This window comes from Talaromyces proteolyticus, assembly GCF_021365285.1.
Source record: "Talaromyces proteolyticus strain PMI_201 chromosome Unknown BGW36scaffold_9, whole genome shotgun sequence".
Lineage (NCBI taxonomy): Eukaryota > Fungi > Ascomycota > Eurotiomycetes > Eurotiales > Trichocomaceae > Talaromyces > Talaromyces proteolyticus.
The window spans coordinates 1,987,600-2,006,174 of NW_025764285.1; the positions used below are offsets into that span (position 1 = coordinate 1,987,600).

The window sequence follows — 18,575 nt, forward strand, 5'->3', positions numbered from 1 at the left end:
GCTGTCAAACACATAACCCCGAGTCTTTCTCACTTTCATGGTGTAGCGTAACTCGTTCAAAGCTGACTCTAAAATGTGTTCTGACGAGCTAGGTTAAACCGGTGTGAAGAATATACGCGCAGCCAGAAGCCCACTTTGGAAAAGCTAATAGTCTGAGGCCCAAGCGCATATAGAGTTGAGACGGACCTTCCGAGCATCGGTCTATCATTTCAACCGCCGTCCCTTCGACCAAGACCAAGCTGCTAAGCGTTGCACCTAGCTTCAATCCGGCACTATCCATTCATAAAGACTAAGTGTTATAAGCATCCGCAGCCTCCAATCTCGCTTCAGCAAAGCCTCGAGGTTAGTATCGGCTGCCATTGGCCACCTAGCGATACTATTGCCTTCACCCGCCGGTCTGAATATGTCCGACACGATTATTCCCGGATAGGGAGATTTTAGCACAGCCGATGTAACCGACATGACCCTCAACCCGGCCAACTCTCTACATAGAGCTTAGATTCAATCGAATCTGGCCAGAGACCGCAGCATGCCATCCGCGTGCCAGCGTAGAGTAGAATGATATACAGAAAAGGGTACGTACCTGGCTGGCTAGGTTTTTGTCTTGACTCGCATTACTTCTCCTGTCTTTTTTCTTTCTGCTGTTGGGTGCGTGCCTTTATTATTGTTATTACAATCGTATTCGCTCGTTCACCCGTGTCCGTCTTTTTTTCTAGAGGCCAACGTTCCCGCTATCCTTGGAGTGTCTGCCACCACTTTCGTTCCGCTGATTTTTCTTCCCCTTGTTTCGCATTTGCCTTGCATCTCCAGCCCAAGCCTCCCCAGCCAGCCTTTGAAAAGCCACCGCTCTGGTTATCGGAATATCTCTTGTAAAGCAGGTTTTGGTTTTGGGGGCCAACTGCATCTCGGGAATTATGGTTTCGGCACTCGCTGCAGCCATTGTGCTCGGCCTCGGCCTTTTCAATGGAGTTGATGCACAACTGACCACAGCGGCAGAAATCAAGCAGGCCCTGCAGGCAAATGGATTGGATGTATCTAAACTGCCTTCCACCTCGCAGAATGGAATAGCTGCTGCCAGCGGCATCAACGCCGCCCCGCAGCACTGCAATGTTCTGGTAGGTTGTTGATCATCTCTATCTCAATTCCTCATCGCTCTTGCGGCCTTTGATTGGTGCTGTCCCTACAAGCGTGCGACACACCTAGACTGTAGTGCACACCATCTTGATGCCAACCCCACATGTCTTCAGGCGTAACACGTTCAACTGCCGTTCTCTGATTATTGAGTGTTGATTTCTTGCATAATAGTGTTCTGTTCTTGCCGGCTTTTTCCCCGACCAGACCATCACGTCCCAGGAATCCCAACTATTCGCCAACTGGACAGGGTCTTTCTGGTCGCAGCAGCAAGAGGCGACCACCCCTCGGTGCATCTTTCAGCCCAGTTCTTCTATAGAGGTATCGTCGGGCCTGCTACTTGCTCAGCTTTTTACCTGTCCGTTTGCCATCAAAAGTGGTGGCCATGCCGCCTTTTCGGGCTCGTCCAGCGTCCAGAACGGGCTTAACATTGACTTGAGCAAGTTGAATGCCATTACCCTCAACAAAGACCATAGCGTGGCATCGATCGGCGCTGGAAATCGTTGGGTTGATGTCTACAATTATCTCCAGCCGTATAACATTTCCGTGGTTGGTGGTAGGGTCTCAGATATCGGTGTCGGAGGGCTGACCACAGGAGGTACTGTTCCGGATTTATACAAAATAATTATGGCTGCTAACATTCCTACAGGAGGAATATCCTTTTTCTCTCAGATCTACGGCTGGGCCTGCGATAATGTCGTCAACTACCAGGTTGTCCTCGCCTCTGGTGCTGTCGTTAATGTTAACCCGTCGTCGAACCCGGACCTATACTGGGCTCTCCGCGGTGGCGGCAACAATTTTGCTATCGTGACTCGCTTTGACTTGAGCACTCACTCTCAGGGCTCGCTTTGGAGTGGTTCACTGATCTATACCCCCGATAAGAGCACCCAGATGATCGACATCTTTTACAACTACGGTGTGAACGCTGCTAGCGACCCCAAATCGGCCGTTATCATGAACTGGGCTTATGCTGAGGGATTATTCCTTAGCGTGGCTGATCTTGAGTACGCGGATTCGACTGTCAACCCACCGATTTTCCAGAATTTCACCAATGTCTCTACCCTTGAGAATACGATGGCTGTCAGGACTCTACCCGAGGTAACTGAGATGTTCAAGCAGTCCAACCCGAATGGACTACGGGAGAGCTACTGGACTGCAACATTCACTCTGACTAAGGACATGATTACTTTCTTGGTCAACACTTTTGAAGAGGAGTCAAGCCGTGCTGTCAATGCGACTGGCTACACGCCTGCTCTTGTTTTGCAAATTATATCCACCGATGTCTTGACGCAAATGCAAAAGAACGGCGGGAATGCCCTCGGCCTCTCGCCGTCCGACGGAACTCTCCTCCTACTCAATCTCTCCTTCATGTGGGGAGACATCGCAGATGACAACCTGATCCTTGATATCCTCGGCTCCATTACCAGCAAGGCGATTGCGTATGGCAAGGCCAATGGGCTGTACAAGGAGTACCTGTACATGAACTACGCCAGTCAGTACCAGGCCGTGTTACCATCATATGGAAGCGCCAACTTTGCTCGATTGCAGAGCGTGTCGAAAAAGTACGACCCCTTGCAGGTCTTCCAGAGGTTAGAGCCGGGATATTTCAAGCTGACGGAGCAACCGCCAAACGCGACATACCCTTCTTCCTCTTGAAATAATAGTGCTTTTTCTTTTGCAAAAATGTACACTACATTCATTGTGTAAATAGAGCTAGGCTCGCGCAGTTAATATAATCCAAACTTGTATAATTGATTGTCATAGAGATTTAAATATAATATATTGTCTCAAATTCAGACAAGATGGTCTAAGAAATCACAGTCGTAGCATCATATGCAATCATAAATGGCGGCAAGTTCAGTCATCTGCCAGGCTTTCCAACAAAGTAAAAGTAACATAAACATATACAATAGAATCATTATGGATGGGAAAATACATTTATCTGTCAACGGCAGACGGCTTGGGTTTCTGCCCATAGCATATGGAGCTGAAGAGAAGAATGAGTATAACTAGGGAATAGAATAGATGAGGAAAGCCCACTCACATATTTTGGTAGCCGTGGATCGACTTATCTCGCAACTCTGACCTGATTTTGGCAATCAAGACTTGAACTTCCTCTGGTTTCCACTAGCGAGATTGATAAGCACAGGTGACGGACCGCTATAGAATAACGAACTCACCCCTAAGTAATTGGTGAAGAGGAACATAGCCCAGCCCTCAAGACCCTCTTCCCAGCCTATTCGGTTGTACGCGCCGATCTCCTTGAAACGTCGATCCCTGGGCCACGGGCCGATCGGCCACTTGAAGGTGCGATATGTGATATTTTCAAAGCCAGCTTCCTGGAACAATTTGCCCGTATCTTCGGCAACGCTGAAGGATTTGCCGAACTTGGTTCCGCATTCTAAAGCAAGGGGGCCCCATTGTTCCATGGAGGTGCCGGCGAGAGAGCCATCTTCCGACCGGGCCACAACACTGATCTCGGCCTGCTCGAACCAGCCACCGGGCTGGAGGTGTTCCATCACTTGGCCGTAAAATGCAGGCAAATCGGCCACACAGCCGTAAATCGACCGCGCATGGATGAAGTCGAAGCTCTCTTTGGTAAAGGTCCACGGGAGGCAGAAATCGTCGATTTGGAATTCGAGGTTCGGCGGTATGAGGGTCGGTTGGACGGGGGAGAGGTCGGTCGCGATCACGGCTGTTGCAGGGTACATGTCGGCGAAGTCTATCGCCCACAGGCCAGTGCCTGTCCCGAGATCGAGCACGCGATTTGGCGACTGCGCGATCGGCGCGAGAAAGAGGTTGCCGCCGAGGGTCAGGCCGAAGAGGTGGTGGAATAGGTCGAGGTTGTCGCAGGCCTGGTCGTCATTGGGGCCCCTACGCAGATTCCAGTGAGCGCGGGCTTATGCATACACCAAGGTCACAAGCGTACCAGTATGCGCCCTGTCTAAAGGCGTGATATCGGCGGCCGTTTTCATAGATGTAGTTGGTGACGGACGACTTCAACGAGGTGGTCTGCGACTCGCGGTCGCTGTCGTCGCCATATGACGAGTCGGCCTCGCCCAGCGTCTCTTCTAGCAGGATGGCGGCTTCGGGGTCGTACATGGCGACCGAGGCATGAAGCCGAAGATAAGACGAAAAAAAGCAATCAGATGATGATGCGAGGTGGATGGCGGTTATAAATAATACAAATACCCTAGAACAACAGTGGAGAGTAAGAATAGACGGAGACTCACGAACGACTCAGAGCACGCAGCAGCGATTAAAGGATTTGATTAATCACGACAGCGAGGGGGGGAGAGGGCAGAGGGATGGCACAGTAATAATGGTCCGATAATAACAGAGGAGCTATGGAAGAAACAATGCGATGGTGAGAGCTAGTGCCCGCCTAGTGCGAGTAGTGTCGGCGCTCCACGTGGCTGGCCTTCCCTGACAATGGCATTGTTATTCTTCACACCTGCTGAAACAGTATTGCTTCTTGCTGAACATCATCTTCTCGGCGCAGTTATCAGAGCCGATATCGACAATTGGCCGTTGCTCGGCGTCTTACATGTAACCTAGCTGCTGCCGCCGATCGAACGGCCCCTGCAGGTTGACCTGACTCCATCTACGATCCAGCCTGCAGAGTAACAACCCGCAACCCATTGATGGCGCTGCTGGGGGGAGCTGCTGCGGCGCTCTGCGTGTACCTCGCCTATCTCGCCGTCGCACGACTGCTGCTGAGCCCCCTCGCCGGCTTCCCTGGCCCCAGGCTGGCTGCGCTGAGCAACTGGTATGAATTCTACTACGATGTCGTTCTGCAGGGCCAGTTTACAGCCCATATCCAGCGCCTGCATCGACGTTACGGTGGGTCGCTCTGCTGCATGCCCTACTGAGGACTGATTGGGTGCCGTGCGCGTCTCATTTTTGAGGCATTGAAAATAGAACAAAAAGAAGCACTGCCAACAGTAGAATCATTATTAATCGCTGACACCGCCCAGGCCCCATTATTCGCATCACGCCCACCGAGCTGCACATCGACGATCCCGACTTCTTCGACGTGCTGTATGCGCGCGACGGCCGTCGCAACAAGTACGCTTATTTCTCCGGCCGATTTGGCTATGCAAGTGACAGCTTCTCCACCATCCAGCACGAACTGCATCAGCTACGCCGGAAACCGCTGAGCCCATTCTTCTCCGCAAAAAGGATCGTCGAGTTCCAGCCCGTCATTCGCGCCCATGTCTCCAAATTATGCCAGAAGCTAGCCGGTTACGCCGAAGATGGTCGCGTGCTTGCGCTCAGTCGCGCTTTCATGGCTCTGACCACCGATATCATCACCGAGTATGCATTTGCCAAGTCCTACGACCAGCTGGAGTCGCCCGACTTCCAGGACACTCTGCATGATGCCTTGGTTGCCATCTACACCACCGGGCACTTTGCCCTACATTTCCCCATCGTCTTTCCCATTCTGGACGCCTTGCCGGACTGGCTAGTCACCAAGATGGAGCCGCGTCTTTTGCCCGTCGTCGGTCTACGCAAGGTCTGTCGCTGCTAATACGTGGTGAGATCGAGACGGCAGGGCTAACGCAGAAGAATAGGACCTGGGTCGCCGAGTCGGCGAAATTAGAAATGGGTTGAACGACCTTCATAAGAAAGTCGAGCATCCAACCATTTTCCACGAATTACTGAATAGCGACCTCCCAGAAGAGGAAAAGTCAGATGCGCGACTGGGTGACGAGGCTCAACTGATCATTGCCGCCGGCCTTATTACGACCTCGTGGGCCCTGAGTGTTGCAAGTTTTCACATCATCAACAACCCCGACGTGGCTGGGAAGCTGCGACGCGAGCTACGCGGTGCGGGTGCTGCAATCGCAGATGCCGATTGGCATGCGCTCGAAAAGATTGACTATCTGCACGGTTGCGTCAAGGAAGGAATTCGTCTAGCGCACGGTGTTGTTACGCGAAACCCTCGCCTCCTGCCAGACGTGGAGCTGACGTACGGTGAATGGGTGATCCCAAGAAATACTCCTGTCTCTTTGACCAGTGTCGATGTTTTGATGAATGAAGACATCTTCCCCAGCCCCAAAGAGTTCAGACCTGAGCGCTGGCTTAATAATCAAAATCTGGACCGGTATTTTGTTCCCTTTGGCAAAGGCTCGAGAATGTGCCTTGGTCTGAAGTAAGTGAACTGTCCCGTTGCCAACCTCATTATAAGTAATTAACATCAACAGTCTCGCTCAGGCTGAGCTATACGTTGCCATCGCTACTATTTTCAGCCAGTTCGACTTTGATCTGTACAACTCAGATTTGTCTGATGTGGAAATGAAACATGCGTATCTCGTGCCATACACGAAATGGGAATCCAAGGGCGTCAGGGTGAAGGTTAAATCGATTTCTTAACACTAATTTCTGAATTGTGAAACCCCCTACCGTCTATTACATGTAATCACGCGGCCAAAGACAGGCGTGTGTAATTGTAACGTGATTTGTATAGCAGGGGATGCTCAAGAGCATGGGTTGATATTCATGACCTACCTTGCGGTATTCTGTATATCATTCTCTATTCAATGCATTTTTATCTTTCATATACGAGCAGTTTTAGCATTTAGCTATGTAGTTAGTATTTCAAACTATATATCGACAGAATTATATCTTACGTGTCATCGACATCATACTGGCAGAAAGTCGTCGTTTCAGGGGCTTGGGTCGGACACTCCATGTTATTAAACGAGTCGCACAGACACATCGTCATAATGGTCATTCTGTGCAGACACAAACCATGACCAAAAATCATTAGCATATCCCGCAATGGTCATGCTACGGTGCAGGATTCATGCCGTCTATGACTCGTGCACTTGCGTGTATACTCCAGATGATAGTCATTAGAAGCGTCTACTATTAAAGCACCACCATCAAATCCCGGATGTTGATTTATGCCATCCCTTTGGAAAGGAAACGTCAACACAGATCATGAATCGACGAATATGGCGCTTCCATGGGTGCATGTATTTTGCAGAAATATATGATCAGCACGTGTCACCTCTCGACAACTTCTATTACATATATACTACCGAAGTGGCTCTTGACCATGACCAGGAACTATAATAAACATCAAAAATCGTGCACCATGCCTTTCGGCAGTCGAAACAAAGCCGCGCCCGATTTAGGTGTCAACTCTCAAAAATGTCTCACTGGTTTGCGACCTATGGGTAAGACTGTATCACCTCGTGGAGGAAGCTTGCAGCATGGCAAGAAACCGCAAAATCTAGAGAAAAAGCAAGAGCCTATAGGCTGAAAACAAACCGGTCTGCGGCGCACTGGGAAAACTGCACCCACCGAGATCGGGCAAAAATCACTACCAGCGCAGCCTATAAGCCAGAACGAAGCCCCTAACCAAGATCAAGTGCCTGGTCATCTCTGGTCTCTACAAGAGCTAGCGGGATGGACACCATAGCCCCGAAGCTATTGCAAATGCCGTCCTCCGCAATGTCGAGGAATGCTCACAATGGGTTATACCTCATAAGGAATCGAATATCCCTCAGGATAACCTGGGTAGTCTCGACATCAAACTCCATCTCGCTGGAGTGCGATATGGTATTGTTCCCATGGTTTCGCAAGGGCCATCTCTCTGGCTGGTGCTGAAACACTGTACTCCTGACGTCTTCCTGACGGTATGTGCTGTAGATGCGATTCAGATATGGATATCTCATCAAGACGAAAAGAAAACTCTCTCCCCTATTATTGATGGTGGGAATGCGGTGATGATTCGTGTAGTCTTTCGTTACGCTTCAGATTTCTATGCTATACTAAGCATACCTTTTAAGTCATCTGACAGTGCCACCTACATATCCCAGTTGTACAGCAATGAGTTAGAACCTGGTGAAGATATAGTGGTCACTATTCAAGATACCAAACTTGACAGACAGCACATACGCTGTTGCTTGGGCTAGTGACGGCCACCCACTATGCCGGACTAGCGACTAGCAGTGTAGTACATTTGTAATGCGCATCAAGTGGTATTTTCCAAGATGTGCGGTAATGTTACACTGTTAATTAATTGAAGAAAGCCTCTCGTAGTTCAATCCGTATCAATTGATCAATTGATATGTGGCTGTATAGTTACGATCGCTATCAATGATGCGCACAAATCGGACGAGCAGGTGACCGCATACAGGTATTAGAAACCATCAATGGATACATGTGTATATAGACGTCCATCAAACGAAATATTAACTAGCATCGCACTCGAAGATACCCTTACAGCACAAAGACGAAATCTGGGTCCCGATCATCATTGTAGCCAGCATACTTATTATACTTGCCGTTGGCCTTGTCCTTATTAACTCTGTGGCACCAGAGTACATTGAATAATATCCTGCAAGAAATCAATTGTCAGAAAGGAAGTGTCAGCGAGAAAGAGTGGTAAGAGAGAGCATACATAAACCAAGAAAATACCAAAAGGCCCAGGACAACTGTATGTCCTTTGTGGAATCGCGGTCCATCTTTGGTGGGATAGATAAATGTTGACACAAAACCACCACAATTGGCAATTGCGAGCTGCATGCCGGACGTAGTGGCGCGTTTATAATGACCCGCAGAGTTGTTTGAATTCCAGACGAGGATACATGGAATACTGGCGTACATTCCGGTGGCCATTAAAAAGGTCATTCCATATTGAACGTGTTGGTTAGAAACATTTGCGATGACAGCGTAGCCGACGATAGCGATGGGAAGAGTGAATAGCATTATAACACCACGAAGTTTCAGGCGATCGGATAAGAATGCAACGAGAACTGTACGGTATTAGCAAGACGCTTCTCTTTGTATATTCAACTCTCTTTGAACCGTAGAAGAATTACTAACCGGTCGAAACAGTCGCTACGGCGTACGGAATGACGGACCATAGTTGGACCTGATTCGCGCTTGAGGCAATTTTCAATCCCTGAATGATCGTGGGCAAAAAGAGACCAAATGAATACAGGCCAGCAAGAATTCCAAAATATGCGACAGCCGTAAGCCACATACTAACATCGGTTAACCCGCGGAAGACTTCGGACCATTTGAGGGACTCGTTCTCGGAGCTTGGATTGTCAGTATAATATCAAGACGAATTGGGGCACACTTAGTCGTAAGCATACTTAACAGCATCCCCCAGAGATGGTTTGTCTAATAAAAGTCTGTCCAGCGCGATTTCACGCTCTTCAGGGGTAAGGTACCTGGCTGTTGCGATACCATTGGGCAGGGCAATAGCTGCAATTATGCCGCAGAGAACAGTCTAATAACTACCATGAGAAAATGAAATTTTCAAAACTGATAAGGGCATAATACCAGTAATCCCTCGATGATGAAAATCCATCTCCAGCCCTCCAAGCCGCCTCGCGGGCCAATTTCAACCAGTCCTCTCGCCAACAGACCACCGAACGCGCCGGATAGTGAGGCTGCGGTATAAAACAGCCCGATTCGGATGGCGAGGTCCGACCGTCTATAAAACGACGAAAGGTAGAGCACCTATTCATAAATTCAGTGTAAGAACACGAAATAAGCGGCAAATCGCGACATATAAATACCATTCCAGGCAAAAGACCGCCTTCAGCCACGCCAAGCAACGCTCGAACGGCTACGAAGCTACCAAAGCCCCTCACAAACCCCAAACACATAGTGATTATACCCCATGTGACGGTCAAAAGTGGAAGCCAGATTCTCGGCGACGCTTTCTTTAGCATTAGATTACTCGGCACCTCGCTGTGCAATTGTCAGTGTATCGATAGATGGTGTGGAAAAGGCGGGAGAATACCTGCACACGTAAAACAAATAAAACACTGCCAGCCCAACGTCATATTGCTGATCGTTCATTCCCGTATCAGCTTCGAGGCCAATGATTTTCGCATTTCCGACATTTGTGCGATCGAGAAAGGAGCATAGGAACATTAGTGCGAGGATGGGCAGAATTCTGAGGCTGTCAGCAAAAGTCGCATTCGGAATAATGTTTTTTCAATTAAAGAAATAGAAACCGAGAAAAACTAACTGGACGTCGAGCTTCAAGAGTATCTTCCGAACCTGGGGAGTGCCTTCATGTTGCGAAATCGCCTCTCGCGAAGCGGCGGCTTCGAATTGCTCCTCCGGCCATGTCTTGTCGACCGATGCCGCCATATTTTCGAAGCAAAGGATCCCAAGAGCGACGATTCGTAGGGGGTTGGTGTTTGGTCTACATTAACTGAGCGAGCGGATGGAAAACCAACGATGGCGAGATGCGGGGAGAACGGGCTTGAGTGACAATTTAGCTGCCAGAGCAATCCGGGGTGTGAATCTGAACGGTGCAGGCACCCTTTTCCATCATTCATGTGTTAGTGTCAGTCTCGGCGTCAAAATTCCAGCCGAGCCGGTGCATCCTGGCAATACAGCTGCGAGGGTGTATCCCAGCAAGGTTCAATAACGTGTTCCGATTGAACAGTCGTAACGCCTGGACAAATAGTCTATGCGTGATTGGGGCTACTCGGCTGGTAGCTGCGCCGCAAATAGAACAATCAGGGAAGAACCCCGGTGATCAGCCGCCACTAAGGATAAAGCTACATCCTTTTAATTAGTTGTTGTCTTTGGCGAGGGAACAAGGAAAAACAAAAAAGAGGCCTGTGGCGTTTGTATTCGGCGCTGTTTTTACAGCCGAGCGTTAGACTGGGACTTGTTTGTCGTCTCTTAATATACAGTATATATCTATAGTTAGAACATATCTACTCCATGGTCCCCAGCTGTTCGGCAATGTGGAAATCAGCATCAGTCTTTGCCCTAATCTCGGCGACATCGACGCCCGGTGCCAGCTCCGTCAGAGTCAACTCGCCATGTTCCCTGTCTACTTCAAACACGCACTGTGGCTGTCAGCCTGCCATCTGTCAATGAAACAAAGAAGCGCGTTAAACTTACCAGATCAGTGATGATAGTGCTCACACAGTTTGCTCCCGTCAATGGCAAAGTGCACTTTTGCACGATCTTCGACGATCCATCTTTGGCAACGTGGCTCGTCGCGACCACGACTTTGGTGTTGGTTGGGTTCGAGACAAGATCCATCGCGCCGCCCATGCCTTTGAATACTTTGCCGGGGATCATGTAGTTTGCGAGGTCGCCATTAGCCGCGACTTGGAGCGCCTACAAACGTCAGTCAGTGCCAGGCGGAATTTGAGGTGGAGAGGGTCGACATACCCCTAGAATAGAAACATCTACATGGCCTCCACGAATCATGCCAAAGGACTCGGAACTGTCAAAGGTTGATGCCCCGGGGATAAGCGTTACGGTTTCCTTGCCGGCGTTAATGATATCACTGCATCTGTTAGAAAAGCATCGTTGGCGGATTGACTTTAACATACGCATCAACCTCGTCTTCAGTGGGATATGGCCCCATCCCCAAAATACCATTTTCACTCTGTACCCAAACCTGCTGCCCTTCTGGTAAATAAGAAGGCGCCAAAGTGGGAATGCCCACTCCCAAATTAACGTAATATCCCTGCTTGAGCTCCTTAGCAGCGCGCTTGGCAATTCTGTTTCTGGCCACAATCGCAGGGGAAGTCTCTTTCTGGGCAGACGCGTTGTCATCTGGGGTCCGTATCTTCCTAATTTCAATATTTTTCTCGGCCGTCGCGGGCACAATTCTATCGACGAAAATCCCAGGCAAGTCAACGTCGTTGGGGTCAATAGACCCAACGGGCACGATCTCCTCTGCTTCGACGATAGTCAATGTTGCAGCTTTGGCTACGATCGGGCCAAAGGCTTTGGTTGTATATCTGTAGGACATCATTATTTCAGTAAATAACAAGTTGATTCGACGAATTGTCAGTGCCAACCAACCTGAAGACACAATTCCCAGCTTCATCAACCTTCCATGCCCGTAAAATGGCCACATCCCCGGTTATCGCCTCCTCCATAAGGAATTTCCTTCCCTTGAATTCCCTCACTTCCCTCTTCTTCCCGTGCTCAAGTACTGTGCCATCTGGGCTCAGGCGCACCGGGATCTGCCCCTCTTGTAACAACGTCGAGGCTCCCGTGGGCGTATAAAATGCCGGAATTCCAGCTCCTCCAGCACGAAGGCGTTCAGCGATGGTGCCCTGAGGGCATAGCTCAATGGCGATTTTCCCAGATAGATAATTCTTCTCGAGCGTTTTGTTGCCCCCCAGGTACGAGATAATTAGTCGTGAGATTTGACCCGCATCGGCCAGCAAAGCTAGGCCGCCGACATTGGCGATGCCTGCGTTGTTGGATACTGCTGTTAATGAGTGTAGGTTGGGGCTGCGACGAACAATCGCCTGTATGAGCGTTTCGGCGACGCCGCAGAGCCCAAACCCCGCTGAGAGAATTGTCGATCCAGATTGGAGGTCGGCGACCGCATCGTCGGCAGATGGCCAGAGCTTTGATTCACCGCGAACGATCTTGGGGGCAAGCGGTTGGGAAAATAGAGGCGTGGTGGTGATGTATGTGCGCTGTGCGAGAGACCAGGATTTGCGTAGAATTGATGTTGTTGTTGTTGTTGCTGCTGCTGCTATCGGAGTTGGGGCTGGGAGGTATTGGCGCGATCGCGATACAACAACCGCAGGGCAGGCGACCCTGCGCGACGCAAGGCGTGCGGCCATTCTGACTGGGTATGATAATTGAAGGACGATATATTCTATACAAGCCGAGGGAGAACAGGAGGGAAAAAGAGACAATTAATAATTATCGTGGAATAAGTACTCGGCAGTCTGTCTCCGCCGGTGACAACATCAATTGATCGCTCGGGGCTACTTTTGCTGCCGAGGCCCGGCATCGCCTCAACATTGAACTGCATGTACGTAATTATAACTAATATCTCTATATAACTATATAATTATATATAGACTAAGATTTGAATGTCTAGGAAAGTAATATTAGAGCAAATTGTTTTGATATTTCCAGCTTCTCGTGACTGCATAACATTTGAATGGCTGGCGTCTGTTTCTCGATTTAATTGCTCATCAACGACATCTTTGCATATCAATTGATATATGTTGTATCCAGATAATCGAACCACTCCCATGGCATCATTTCATTCAACGGAAACCCCCGATGATCTGAGATTGTGTCATCTAGCGACAGCCCTACACTGTTGACCGCGTCAACGATCTGATCATTTGACATGGTTGAAAACTGGAGAGTTTCTGCCATTGATGCTACGATACCAGCCGATTCCAATGATGTTGAATAGTGGCCTTGGTACGGTACGTATGGCATCGGAGGTGAGCTTATAGACTCGGGAGCTGCATAGTTGTTGCTGCTTTTTTCTCTAGATGTATATGAAGGAGTGATCGTGTGCAAAGACTCTGGGTCAAGGGAACGATCATCTGCAGTGTAGTTATATACACGACCTACAAGATCGCGCATAAGTTTTCCGTATAGCACCGAGGCGCCGTTTCGATGGCTCGGTGTCGCACCAATTCGCTCTAGGACGTCCGCAGTCTCTTTGATGAGATTCAAGACGCTGGGTGCGAGTCGATTGCTATTCCTATTTTTTCGACTAGGAGCTCCCGTCAGGCTGAGACTTAGTGCCGAGCAAGCTGCGAATGCAATCATGATAACAGTATTATTGGGCATGGATTTCAATCGTGACTCGCCCTGGATAGCAGCCCGCATGACGTTTAGAGAGGAAGATAGAGCTTCGGAGCGGAAAAAACGCTTCACTTCGAAGGGAGCGGTCGGATGGTTGATCACCCCGCTGTAGGTTGAAAGCCTGGTATGCGTGACGAGAATTTCAACGTACGGTGGAAGCGACCGGACTGCGATACTTGTCTCAGCCTTGAAGTGGAGAGAGATTCACGGTGTTACTTACATTCACCGCCAATAGATTTAGCCCAGATAGCGTACCAACCGTCATAAAAGTTTTCGATCATGGATTGTATTCTAATATACTCGTTAGTAGCAAGCCTTTTGAGTATTTCCTAATGACTTACAACCGAGCGACCTCCATTCCAGTTTTCTTATCGCGGTAGTCGTCACACGCATGCCTGACTTTTCTAAATAACTCGTCCTACATAATGTTAATTTACCTTCAAGGCTTTGAATGGTAGAGAAACTGACGAGATCCCGTCTCAGCACGGCCATCGAGTTCATTTGTCCATCCCGCGGGTCGGCGATATCTCTGTCCACCAAATGCCATCGGTCGCAATTCTCTAGAAGTGCAGTTACAGGAACAGAATAGCTCCTCCCACGGGCCAAACACACCCTAAACTACTTAGTGAACAATAAAATAAAAACAAAAAGCGAAAGGGGGATAACTATACCCTCTCTCAACAACAAATAGCGCAATCCAAGTCCTCTCTCTGCGACGCAATAGCCTGCGACCCCATTCTGATTGCGGGTCAACATCACCGAATCCATCCATGAGGAGTGCCCTTCGCGCTTCCAAGCAATCGGCGCGAGCGAATTTCCGTCCGTCTGCGGTTTGTGATAGCGTGGTGACTTTGTTTAGTGACAAGTCTAATGCAATGTTCAAAGCCATGGCAATGTAAAGACAGGTGTCGTCATCGCCAAGCTGTTTGCCAGGGTCCATCCAAGGCACATTCGCCATGAAAGCAAGCACGATCTCAACAGACCGATGGCGATGTGCAATGACGTTTTGAGCCAACTTTTTGACATGGGAAGATAGTCGTTTGGACAAAGCCGCCGTGGAGGAGATGAATAGCGCCGATGCAGATAGAATAGAGGTGAACAGAAACGCAGATTGCGCTCGTACAAAAACAGCCGTATGTATAGCAGGATCAAAGCCCCATCGCGTGTGCGATAGATTGTCATAGAAGCTAAATTGTAACTCATCATCAGCCGGCCTACTCTATATAATCGAAATACTTTTGCATACAAGTTAAAGAGCATGGATGCTTCATCAAATGTAACGAGGCCTAAATTCACAGGGTCAAGGTCCGGGCTAACATCGGGACTTGCCTTGACCGGTACAAAAAATGAGTCGGACACGCGAGACGAAAGGTTAATATTTGCTGCCACACCTCCAGCCAGTTGTAGGGGTAAACTCGATGCGTTCTGGGTTGAGGACGGCAACAACTGGAGATCTGAGGCGCGAGCAAGTAGCTGTAGTGGATTTTCTGCATCATCCAGCGCCAGGCTGTCCTCGGTGCTTGTCGTTAATGTATTATTCGCATTGGTCTGCACCTCGCTCGAATCCGTGGACTCTGAGCGCGTCTCATCATCTAAACGCGAGTTTGACGCTGATTCATGAGATGACATGCGACCAAGCGCCTGTTGCTGTGCTTTGTCCAGAAGATGCTGTAGATTTACAATCACCTTTGACACCTCATTGCCTGCCTCCTCACTCCTGTGGATTTTCGATTTCTTAATTGCCTGCTCAATTTGATGAAGGGCCTTGTCAACGCCCTTCCGCTTACTGCATGCATGATTAGAAGGATTGGTACCCTAAGATTTACTAGTTTTAACACACTTTTTGACACCTTTTTGCCGTCCAACAGGGTGATTCGGTACGATGCACTCCGTCCCGTGTTGGGCGCACCTCTCGCAGCGAGCCTGGCCTGGGGCTCGCTTGCATTTCAGTTTCTTGCCATGACACACCGTGCAGGCAGCCTGCTTGGGGGCCCGCAGCTGGTGGTGGTCCGGCTGGACGCTCTCCATGCCGCGCACACGTTACTCAGCGTTGCAGGGCGGGATCTATTGTGCGTTGCTGTACAGCTGTACATGAGCCGCACAGTTGGCCCTCAGACAACGACATTGACACGAAGCCAGAGACCCAGCAATCTGCAAGATGGTCACAACAGTCAATAATCAACCGTCAATAATCAATAATCATGCGGGGATCAGCGCGGCTGATCTGGAGAAGCTCGGCTCGTTCGGCTGGCTGCTGCGCCACGCGCACGCGCACGTGATGAATCCTAGGGAGCAGCTCTAAGCGAGTCAGGTGATATCCCGCGTCCAATTGGCCACACAAATTGGGACAGCATGACTCATCCGTCCCACTATATGGGTGCTTGATATTACTTGCGCTTTGCCTCGGTTTCTATACGCATGGCGTCTTCTGTTGCGTCCTTGCCATTGCAGTCCTTTCTCGTGTGTACAACGTGAATTCAAATAGCTATCTGTAGAGCCATGCCGGAAAGATCGTCAAATCGCACAACTACAGGCTCGAGTCGAGGCCCAAGCTACATCTCGTGAGTTCGGTAATAGTTGAGCCGTTGGTATCCATTCATTGGTAACCTCGATTTCTAGATGCGAAAGGTGTCGGAAACGCAAGGTGCTTTGATTGATTCCCTAGATTCCATCAACCTATAACTCATATCTATAGGTCAAATGTGACCGCGCTCGACCATGCATGCAATGTAGGCTCGCAAAAGTAGAGTGCACGAGTTCTGACTCTGTGAGAAAAAGGTCTAGTCCCTAAATGTCTTTGGGGTACGGAGGGCACTGACAACTGTGGATATTTCCAGACCAGTTTCGCGGTCATACGCCGAGGCACTTGAAGAGAAGATTATGTCCCTCGAGACTTTCATTGCGAGTCTAGCATCTGCGAGCCATATAGAGCGAGATCGCATGCTTTTGAATTTTCAACAATCAAGAACCAACTCTCTCTCTCGATCGGTCAGCGAACCCGAAGAGCCTGGATATCACTGTCCGCCAAAGGGCCGCTTGGTAAGGATGAAGGAAGGAATTGCAACCCAGCTCTATGGGGAGACAAGTTTCTACCCTATTGTTACGTCCCTTGACGAGGGTGTTGACGAAGACCTCCGCCCCTCCCCCAGCCTTCCTATCGTTCCTGTCAAAGAATCTTATCTACTAGTACAAACAAGTGGACTGGAACAAAGCTCAGATATTGACAGTGAATTCACACCACATAGCCCAGCCTGCCGAAACCTCATTTCTCTATTTTTCCAACATTTTTACTATTACCACATGGTGCTTTATCGCGAATATTTTCTTCGCGATTATAAAACTGGCAAAGGTCAATATTACTCGGACTTGCTCTTATATGCAATACTTGCAATAGGGGCGCTTAGCAGTCAGGATAATTCCGCTCAGAATTTATCCGAAATATTCTATAAACGAGCCGAGAAGCTTCTTTATTCCGGGGCATTAGATTCACCTAATATTACCACAATACAAGCCCTTTTGTTACTAGGCCAATTTGATGTTGGACGTGGCCAAAACACAAAAGGATGGCTCCTCACGGGTAATTTTAATATTCCATCTACTTTTCACCTTCTTATCTTACGAATATTATCCATCAGGCATTGCTTTCAGACTGGTGAGCGAGATGGGCCTGCATATTGACCCGAACCACTGGAAAACCGGTCACGACTCGGAAGTAGATCGGGAAGTCCTCAGACGGGTATACTGGTCATGCTTTATCGCAGATAAGTATGTCTAGCCCTTTGCTGAACCACACCTGTTGAATTCATACTGACTATGTGCAGACAATTGGCTCTTTACTTTGGCAGGCCGCCGGCGCTACATTCTAGCGAAGCCGATGTTCAAAATTCGATTCGAATTGCATATCCCGTTGATTGGGATGTACTACTAGACGAGTATATCAAGAAAGATATATCAAGAACTGAGTATGAGGATGGTGTTGCATTTACGAGTTGCTTTACTCAGCTGGCAAATCTGTCTAAAATTGTCCATCGCATGATCACAGAGGTATTCGAGAATCGTCAGAATACCGAATCCAGTATTTTGGCGGCATCAATAAAATCAGTCCATGTGGATCTTATCAAATGGTTGAACGATCTTCCTGCGAAACTTCGCTGGAACCAATGGCTGAAGGATTCCATCCCACCATACGTCCTCCAACTCCAGTAAGAATTCCTTCCTCGTAACAATCAATAATAAAAACTCAAGGACCTAGCATATTCTATCAAACGGTATTGATTATTTTATTTCGACCCCCACGGAAGTTAATGTCAGGGTATCTCCCTGATTTTCGCGAGGGGTTTGAAATTTGTGACCAATCGTTGAGTATTATTACCCAAATTCTTACGACATACTCAAGAGAATGGGGCTTACAGCATCTTCCAATGACAATGGTCCACACCGTGGCGAGCGCAGCCAGTTTTGTACTCCTGAAGCTGCGCGTGCAAGGCTCATCCAGTGAAACACTGCGCCAGCTCGACCTAGTTTCAAACGTTGTTGATAATATGGCCAAAACATGGAAATCTGCGGTGCATATCCAAAATGCAATCAATAATTTTCGGCAAGAAATTGTCCAAAATGATGCATTAGACGAATCAGCTTTTTTGAACCTGGAAGACCCCATGACGTTGAATTGGTATGTCCATCATTGATCCCTCTCACTTACTTTATCAACTAGTTACATGAAAACCTACACGACTGATCTATGGCATTGGATATCTGGTTAAACGGTTTTGCTAACAATAAATCCCTACACAGGCCGCCACAGTCGAGCCCACAGGCAAGCGGTGATCTTGATACTGATTTTATGTGGGACCCAACCAGTA

At 48.8% G+C, this 18,575-nt stretch overlaps 7 protein-coding genes across 7 annotated transcripts; 3 read left to right on the top strand and 4 right to left on the bottom strand.

Annotated features, from left to right (window-relative positions):
• Positions 1–914: 914 nt before the first annotated feature.
• On the top strand, positions 915–2,787 carry BGW36DRAFT_301513 (FAD binding domain protein; the record flags this gene model as incomplete). Its single annotated transcript, XM_046211691.1, has 3 exons — positions 915–1,115; positions 1,306–1,729; positions 1,781–2,787. 3 exons carry the CDS (start codon positions 915–917, stop codon positions 2,785–2,787), a joined length of 1,632 nt encoding a protein of 543 aa, XP_046069938.1.
• A 141-nt stretch (positions 2,788–2,928) lies between these two features.
• On the bottom strand, positions 2,929–4,459 carry BGW36DRAFT_218731 (S-adenosyl-L-methionine-dependent methyltransferase). Its single transcript, XM_046209991.1, has 4 exons — positions 4,061–4,459; positions 3,312–4,005; positions 3,176–3,258; positions 2,929–3,118 (listed from the first exon to the last, which is right to left on the bottom strand). Exons 1-4 carry the CDS (start codon positions 4,231–4,233, stop codon positions 3,070–3,072), a joined length of 999 nt encoding a protein of 332 aa, XP_046069939.1. The 5' UTR covers positions 4,234–4,459; the 3' UTR covers positions 2,929–3,069.
• Positions 4,460–4,504: 45 nt separating this feature from the next.
• On the top strand, positions 4,505–6,775 carry BGW36DRAFT_218740 (putative benzoate 4-monooxygenase cytochrome P450). The gene is made up of 4 exons (XM_046209992.1): positions 4,505–4,974; positions 5,109–5,647; positions 5,706–6,286; positions 6,339–6,775. The coding sequence occupies exons 1-4, from the start codon at positions 4,776–4,778 to the stop codon at positions 6,505–6,507; spliced, it is 1,488 nt and encodes a 495-aa protein (XP_046069940.1). The 5' UTR covers positions 4,505–4,775; the 3' UTR covers positions 6,508–6,775.
• Positions 6,776–8,178: 1,403 nt separating this feature from the next.
• On the bottom strand, positions 8,179–10,577 carry BGW36DRAFT_384631 (putative MFS transporter). Its single transcript, XM_046216818.1, has 8 exons — positions 10,133–10,577; positions 9,902–10,057; positions 9,675–9,849; positions 9,436–9,615; positions 9,246–9,382; positions 8,971–9,188; positions 8,546–8,900; positions 8,179–8,482 (listed from the first exon to the last, which is right to left on the bottom strand). The coding sequence occupies exons 1-8, from the start codon at positions 10,255–10,257 to the stop codon at positions 8,365–8,367; spliced, it is 1,464 nt and encodes a 487-aa protein (XP_046069941.1). The 5' UTR covers positions 10,258–10,577; the 3' UTR covers positions 8,179–8,364.
• A 140-nt stretch (positions 10,578–10,717) lies between these two features.
• BGW36DRAFT_384633 (putative coenzyme A transferase) lies at positions 10,718–12,805 on the bottom strand. The gene is made up of 5 exons (XM_046216819.1): positions 11,944–12,805; positions 11,466–11,879; positions 11,302–11,419; positions 11,026–11,247; positions 10,718–10,970 (listed from the first exon to the last, which is right to left on the bottom strand). The coding sequence occupies exons 1-5, from the start codon at positions 12,720–12,722 to the stop codon at positions 10,836–10,838; spliced, it is 1,668 nt and encodes a 555-aa protein (XP_046069942.1). The 5' UTR covers positions 12,723–12,805; the 3' UTR covers positions 10,718–10,835.
• A 4-nt stretch (positions 12,806–12,809) lies between these two features.
• On the bottom strand, positions 12,810–15,929 carry BGW36DRAFT_463828 (uncharacterized protein). The gene is made up of 7 exons (XM_046222234.1): positions 15,554–15,929; positions 14,960–15,499; positions 14,385–14,900; positions 14,182–14,326; positions 14,055–14,131; positions 13,934–14,004; positions 12,810–13,880 (listed from the first exon to the last, which is right to left on the bottom strand). The coding sequence occupies exons 1-7, from the start codon at positions 15,739–15,741 to the stop codon at positions 13,102–13,104; spliced, it is 2,316 nt and encodes a 771-aa protein (XP_046069943.1). The 5' UTR covers positions 15,742–15,929; the 3' UTR covers positions 12,810–13,101.
• A 120-nt stretch (positions 15,930–16,049) lies between these two features.
• BGW36DRAFT_384637 (fungal-specific transcription factor domain-containing protein) lies at positions 16,050–18,529 on the top strand. The gene is made up of 7 exons (XM_046216820.1): positions 16,050–16,274; positions 16,333–16,357; positions 16,409–16,491; positions 16,551–17,290; positions 17,349–17,478; positions 17,535–17,915; positions 17,966–18,529. The coding sequence occupies exons 1-7, from the start codon at positions 16,213–16,215 to the stop codon at positions 18,399–18,401; spliced, it is 1,857 nt and encodes a 618-aa protein (XP_046069944.1). The 5' UTR covers positions 16,050–16,212; the 3' UTR covers positions 18,402–18,529.
• The last annotated feature ends 46 nt before the right edge of the window (positions 18,530–18,575 follow it).

Excerpts from the sequence above, each read along its gene's own strand:
- BGW36DRAFT_218731 (XM_046209991.1), bottom strand. The coding sequence starts at position 4,233 with ATGTACGACCCCGAAGCCGCCATCCTGCTAGAAGAGACGCTGGGCGAG. Across the intron at positions 3,259-3,311 it reads TCTTCACCAATTACTTAGGG|TGGAAACCAGAGGAAGTTCA; the intron begins GTGAGTTCGTTA and ends CAATCTCGCTAG. Across the intron at positions 3,119-3,175 it reads ATCCACGGCTACCAAAATAT|CTCCATATGCTATGGGCAGA; the intron begins GTGAGTGGGCTT and ends TCTTCTCTTCAG.
- BGW36DRAFT_463828 (XM_046222234.1), bottom strand. The coding sequence starts at position 15,741 with ATGGAGAGCGTCCAGCCGGACCACCACCAGCTGCGGGCCCCCAAGCAG. Across the intron at positions 14,901-14,959 it reads GCATCCATGCTCTTTAACTT|CTTCTATGACAATCTATCGC; the intron begins GTATGCAAAAGT and ends GTTACAATTTAG. Across the intron at positions 14,327-14,384 it reads CTATTTGTTGTTGAGAGAGG|GGTGTGTTTGGCCCGTGGGA; the intron begins GTATAGTTATCC and ends TAAGTAGTTTAG.
- BGW36DRAFT_384631 (XM_046216818.1), bottom strand. The coding sequence starts at position 10,257 with ATGGCGGCATCGGTCGACAAGACATGGCCGGAGGAGCAATTCGAAGCC. Across the intron at positions 9,850-9,901 it reads TATTTGTTTTACGTGTGCAG|CGAGGTGCCGAGTAATCTAA; the intron begins GTATTCTCCCGC and ends ACAATTGCACAG. Across the intron at positions 9,189-9,245 it reads TCTCTGGGGGATGCTGTTAA|CTCCGAGAACGAGTCCCTCA; the intron begins GTATGCTTACGA and ends TGACAATCCAAG.
- BGW36DRAFT_384637 (XM_046216820.1), top strand. The coding sequence starts at position 16,213 with ATGCCGGAAAGATCGTCAAATCGCACAACTACAGGCTCGAGTCGAGGC. Across the intron at positions 16,275-16,332 it reads CGAGGCCCAAGCTACATCTC|ATGCGAAAGGTGTCGGAAAC; the intron begins GTGAGTTCGGTA and ends CTCGATTTCTAG. Across the intron at positions 17,916-17,965 it reads CCATACGTCCTCCAACTCCA|CATATTCTATCAAACGGTAT; the intron begins GTAAGAATTCCT and ends TCAAGGACCTAG.
- BGW36DRAFT_218740 (XM_046209992.1), top strand. The coding sequence starts at position 4,776 with ATGGCGCTGCTGGGGGGAGCTGCTGCGGCGCTCTGCGTGTACCTCGCC. Across the intron at positions 4,975-5,108 it reads GCGCCTGCATCGACGTTACG|GCCCCATTATTCGCATCACG; the intron begins GTGGGTCGCTCT and ends GACACCGCCCAG. Across the intron at positions 6,287-6,338 it reads AGAATGTGCCTTGGTCTGAA|TCTCGCTCAGGCTGAGCTAT; the intron begins GTAAGTGAACTG and ends TAACATCAACAG.
- BGW36DRAFT_384633 (XM_046216819.1), bottom strand. The coding sequence starts at position 12,722 with ATGGCCGCACGCCTTGCGTCGCGCAGGGTCGCCTGCCCTGCGGTTGTT. Across the intron at positions 11,248-11,301 it reads TAGATGTTTCTATTCTAGGG|GCGCTCCAAGTCGCGGCTAA; the intron begins GTATGTCGACCC and ends TGACGTTTGTAG. Across the intron at positions 10,971-11,025 it reads GCACTATCATCACTGATCTG|TGCGTGTTTGAAGTAGACAG; the intron begins GTAAGTTTAACG and ends TGACAGCCACAG.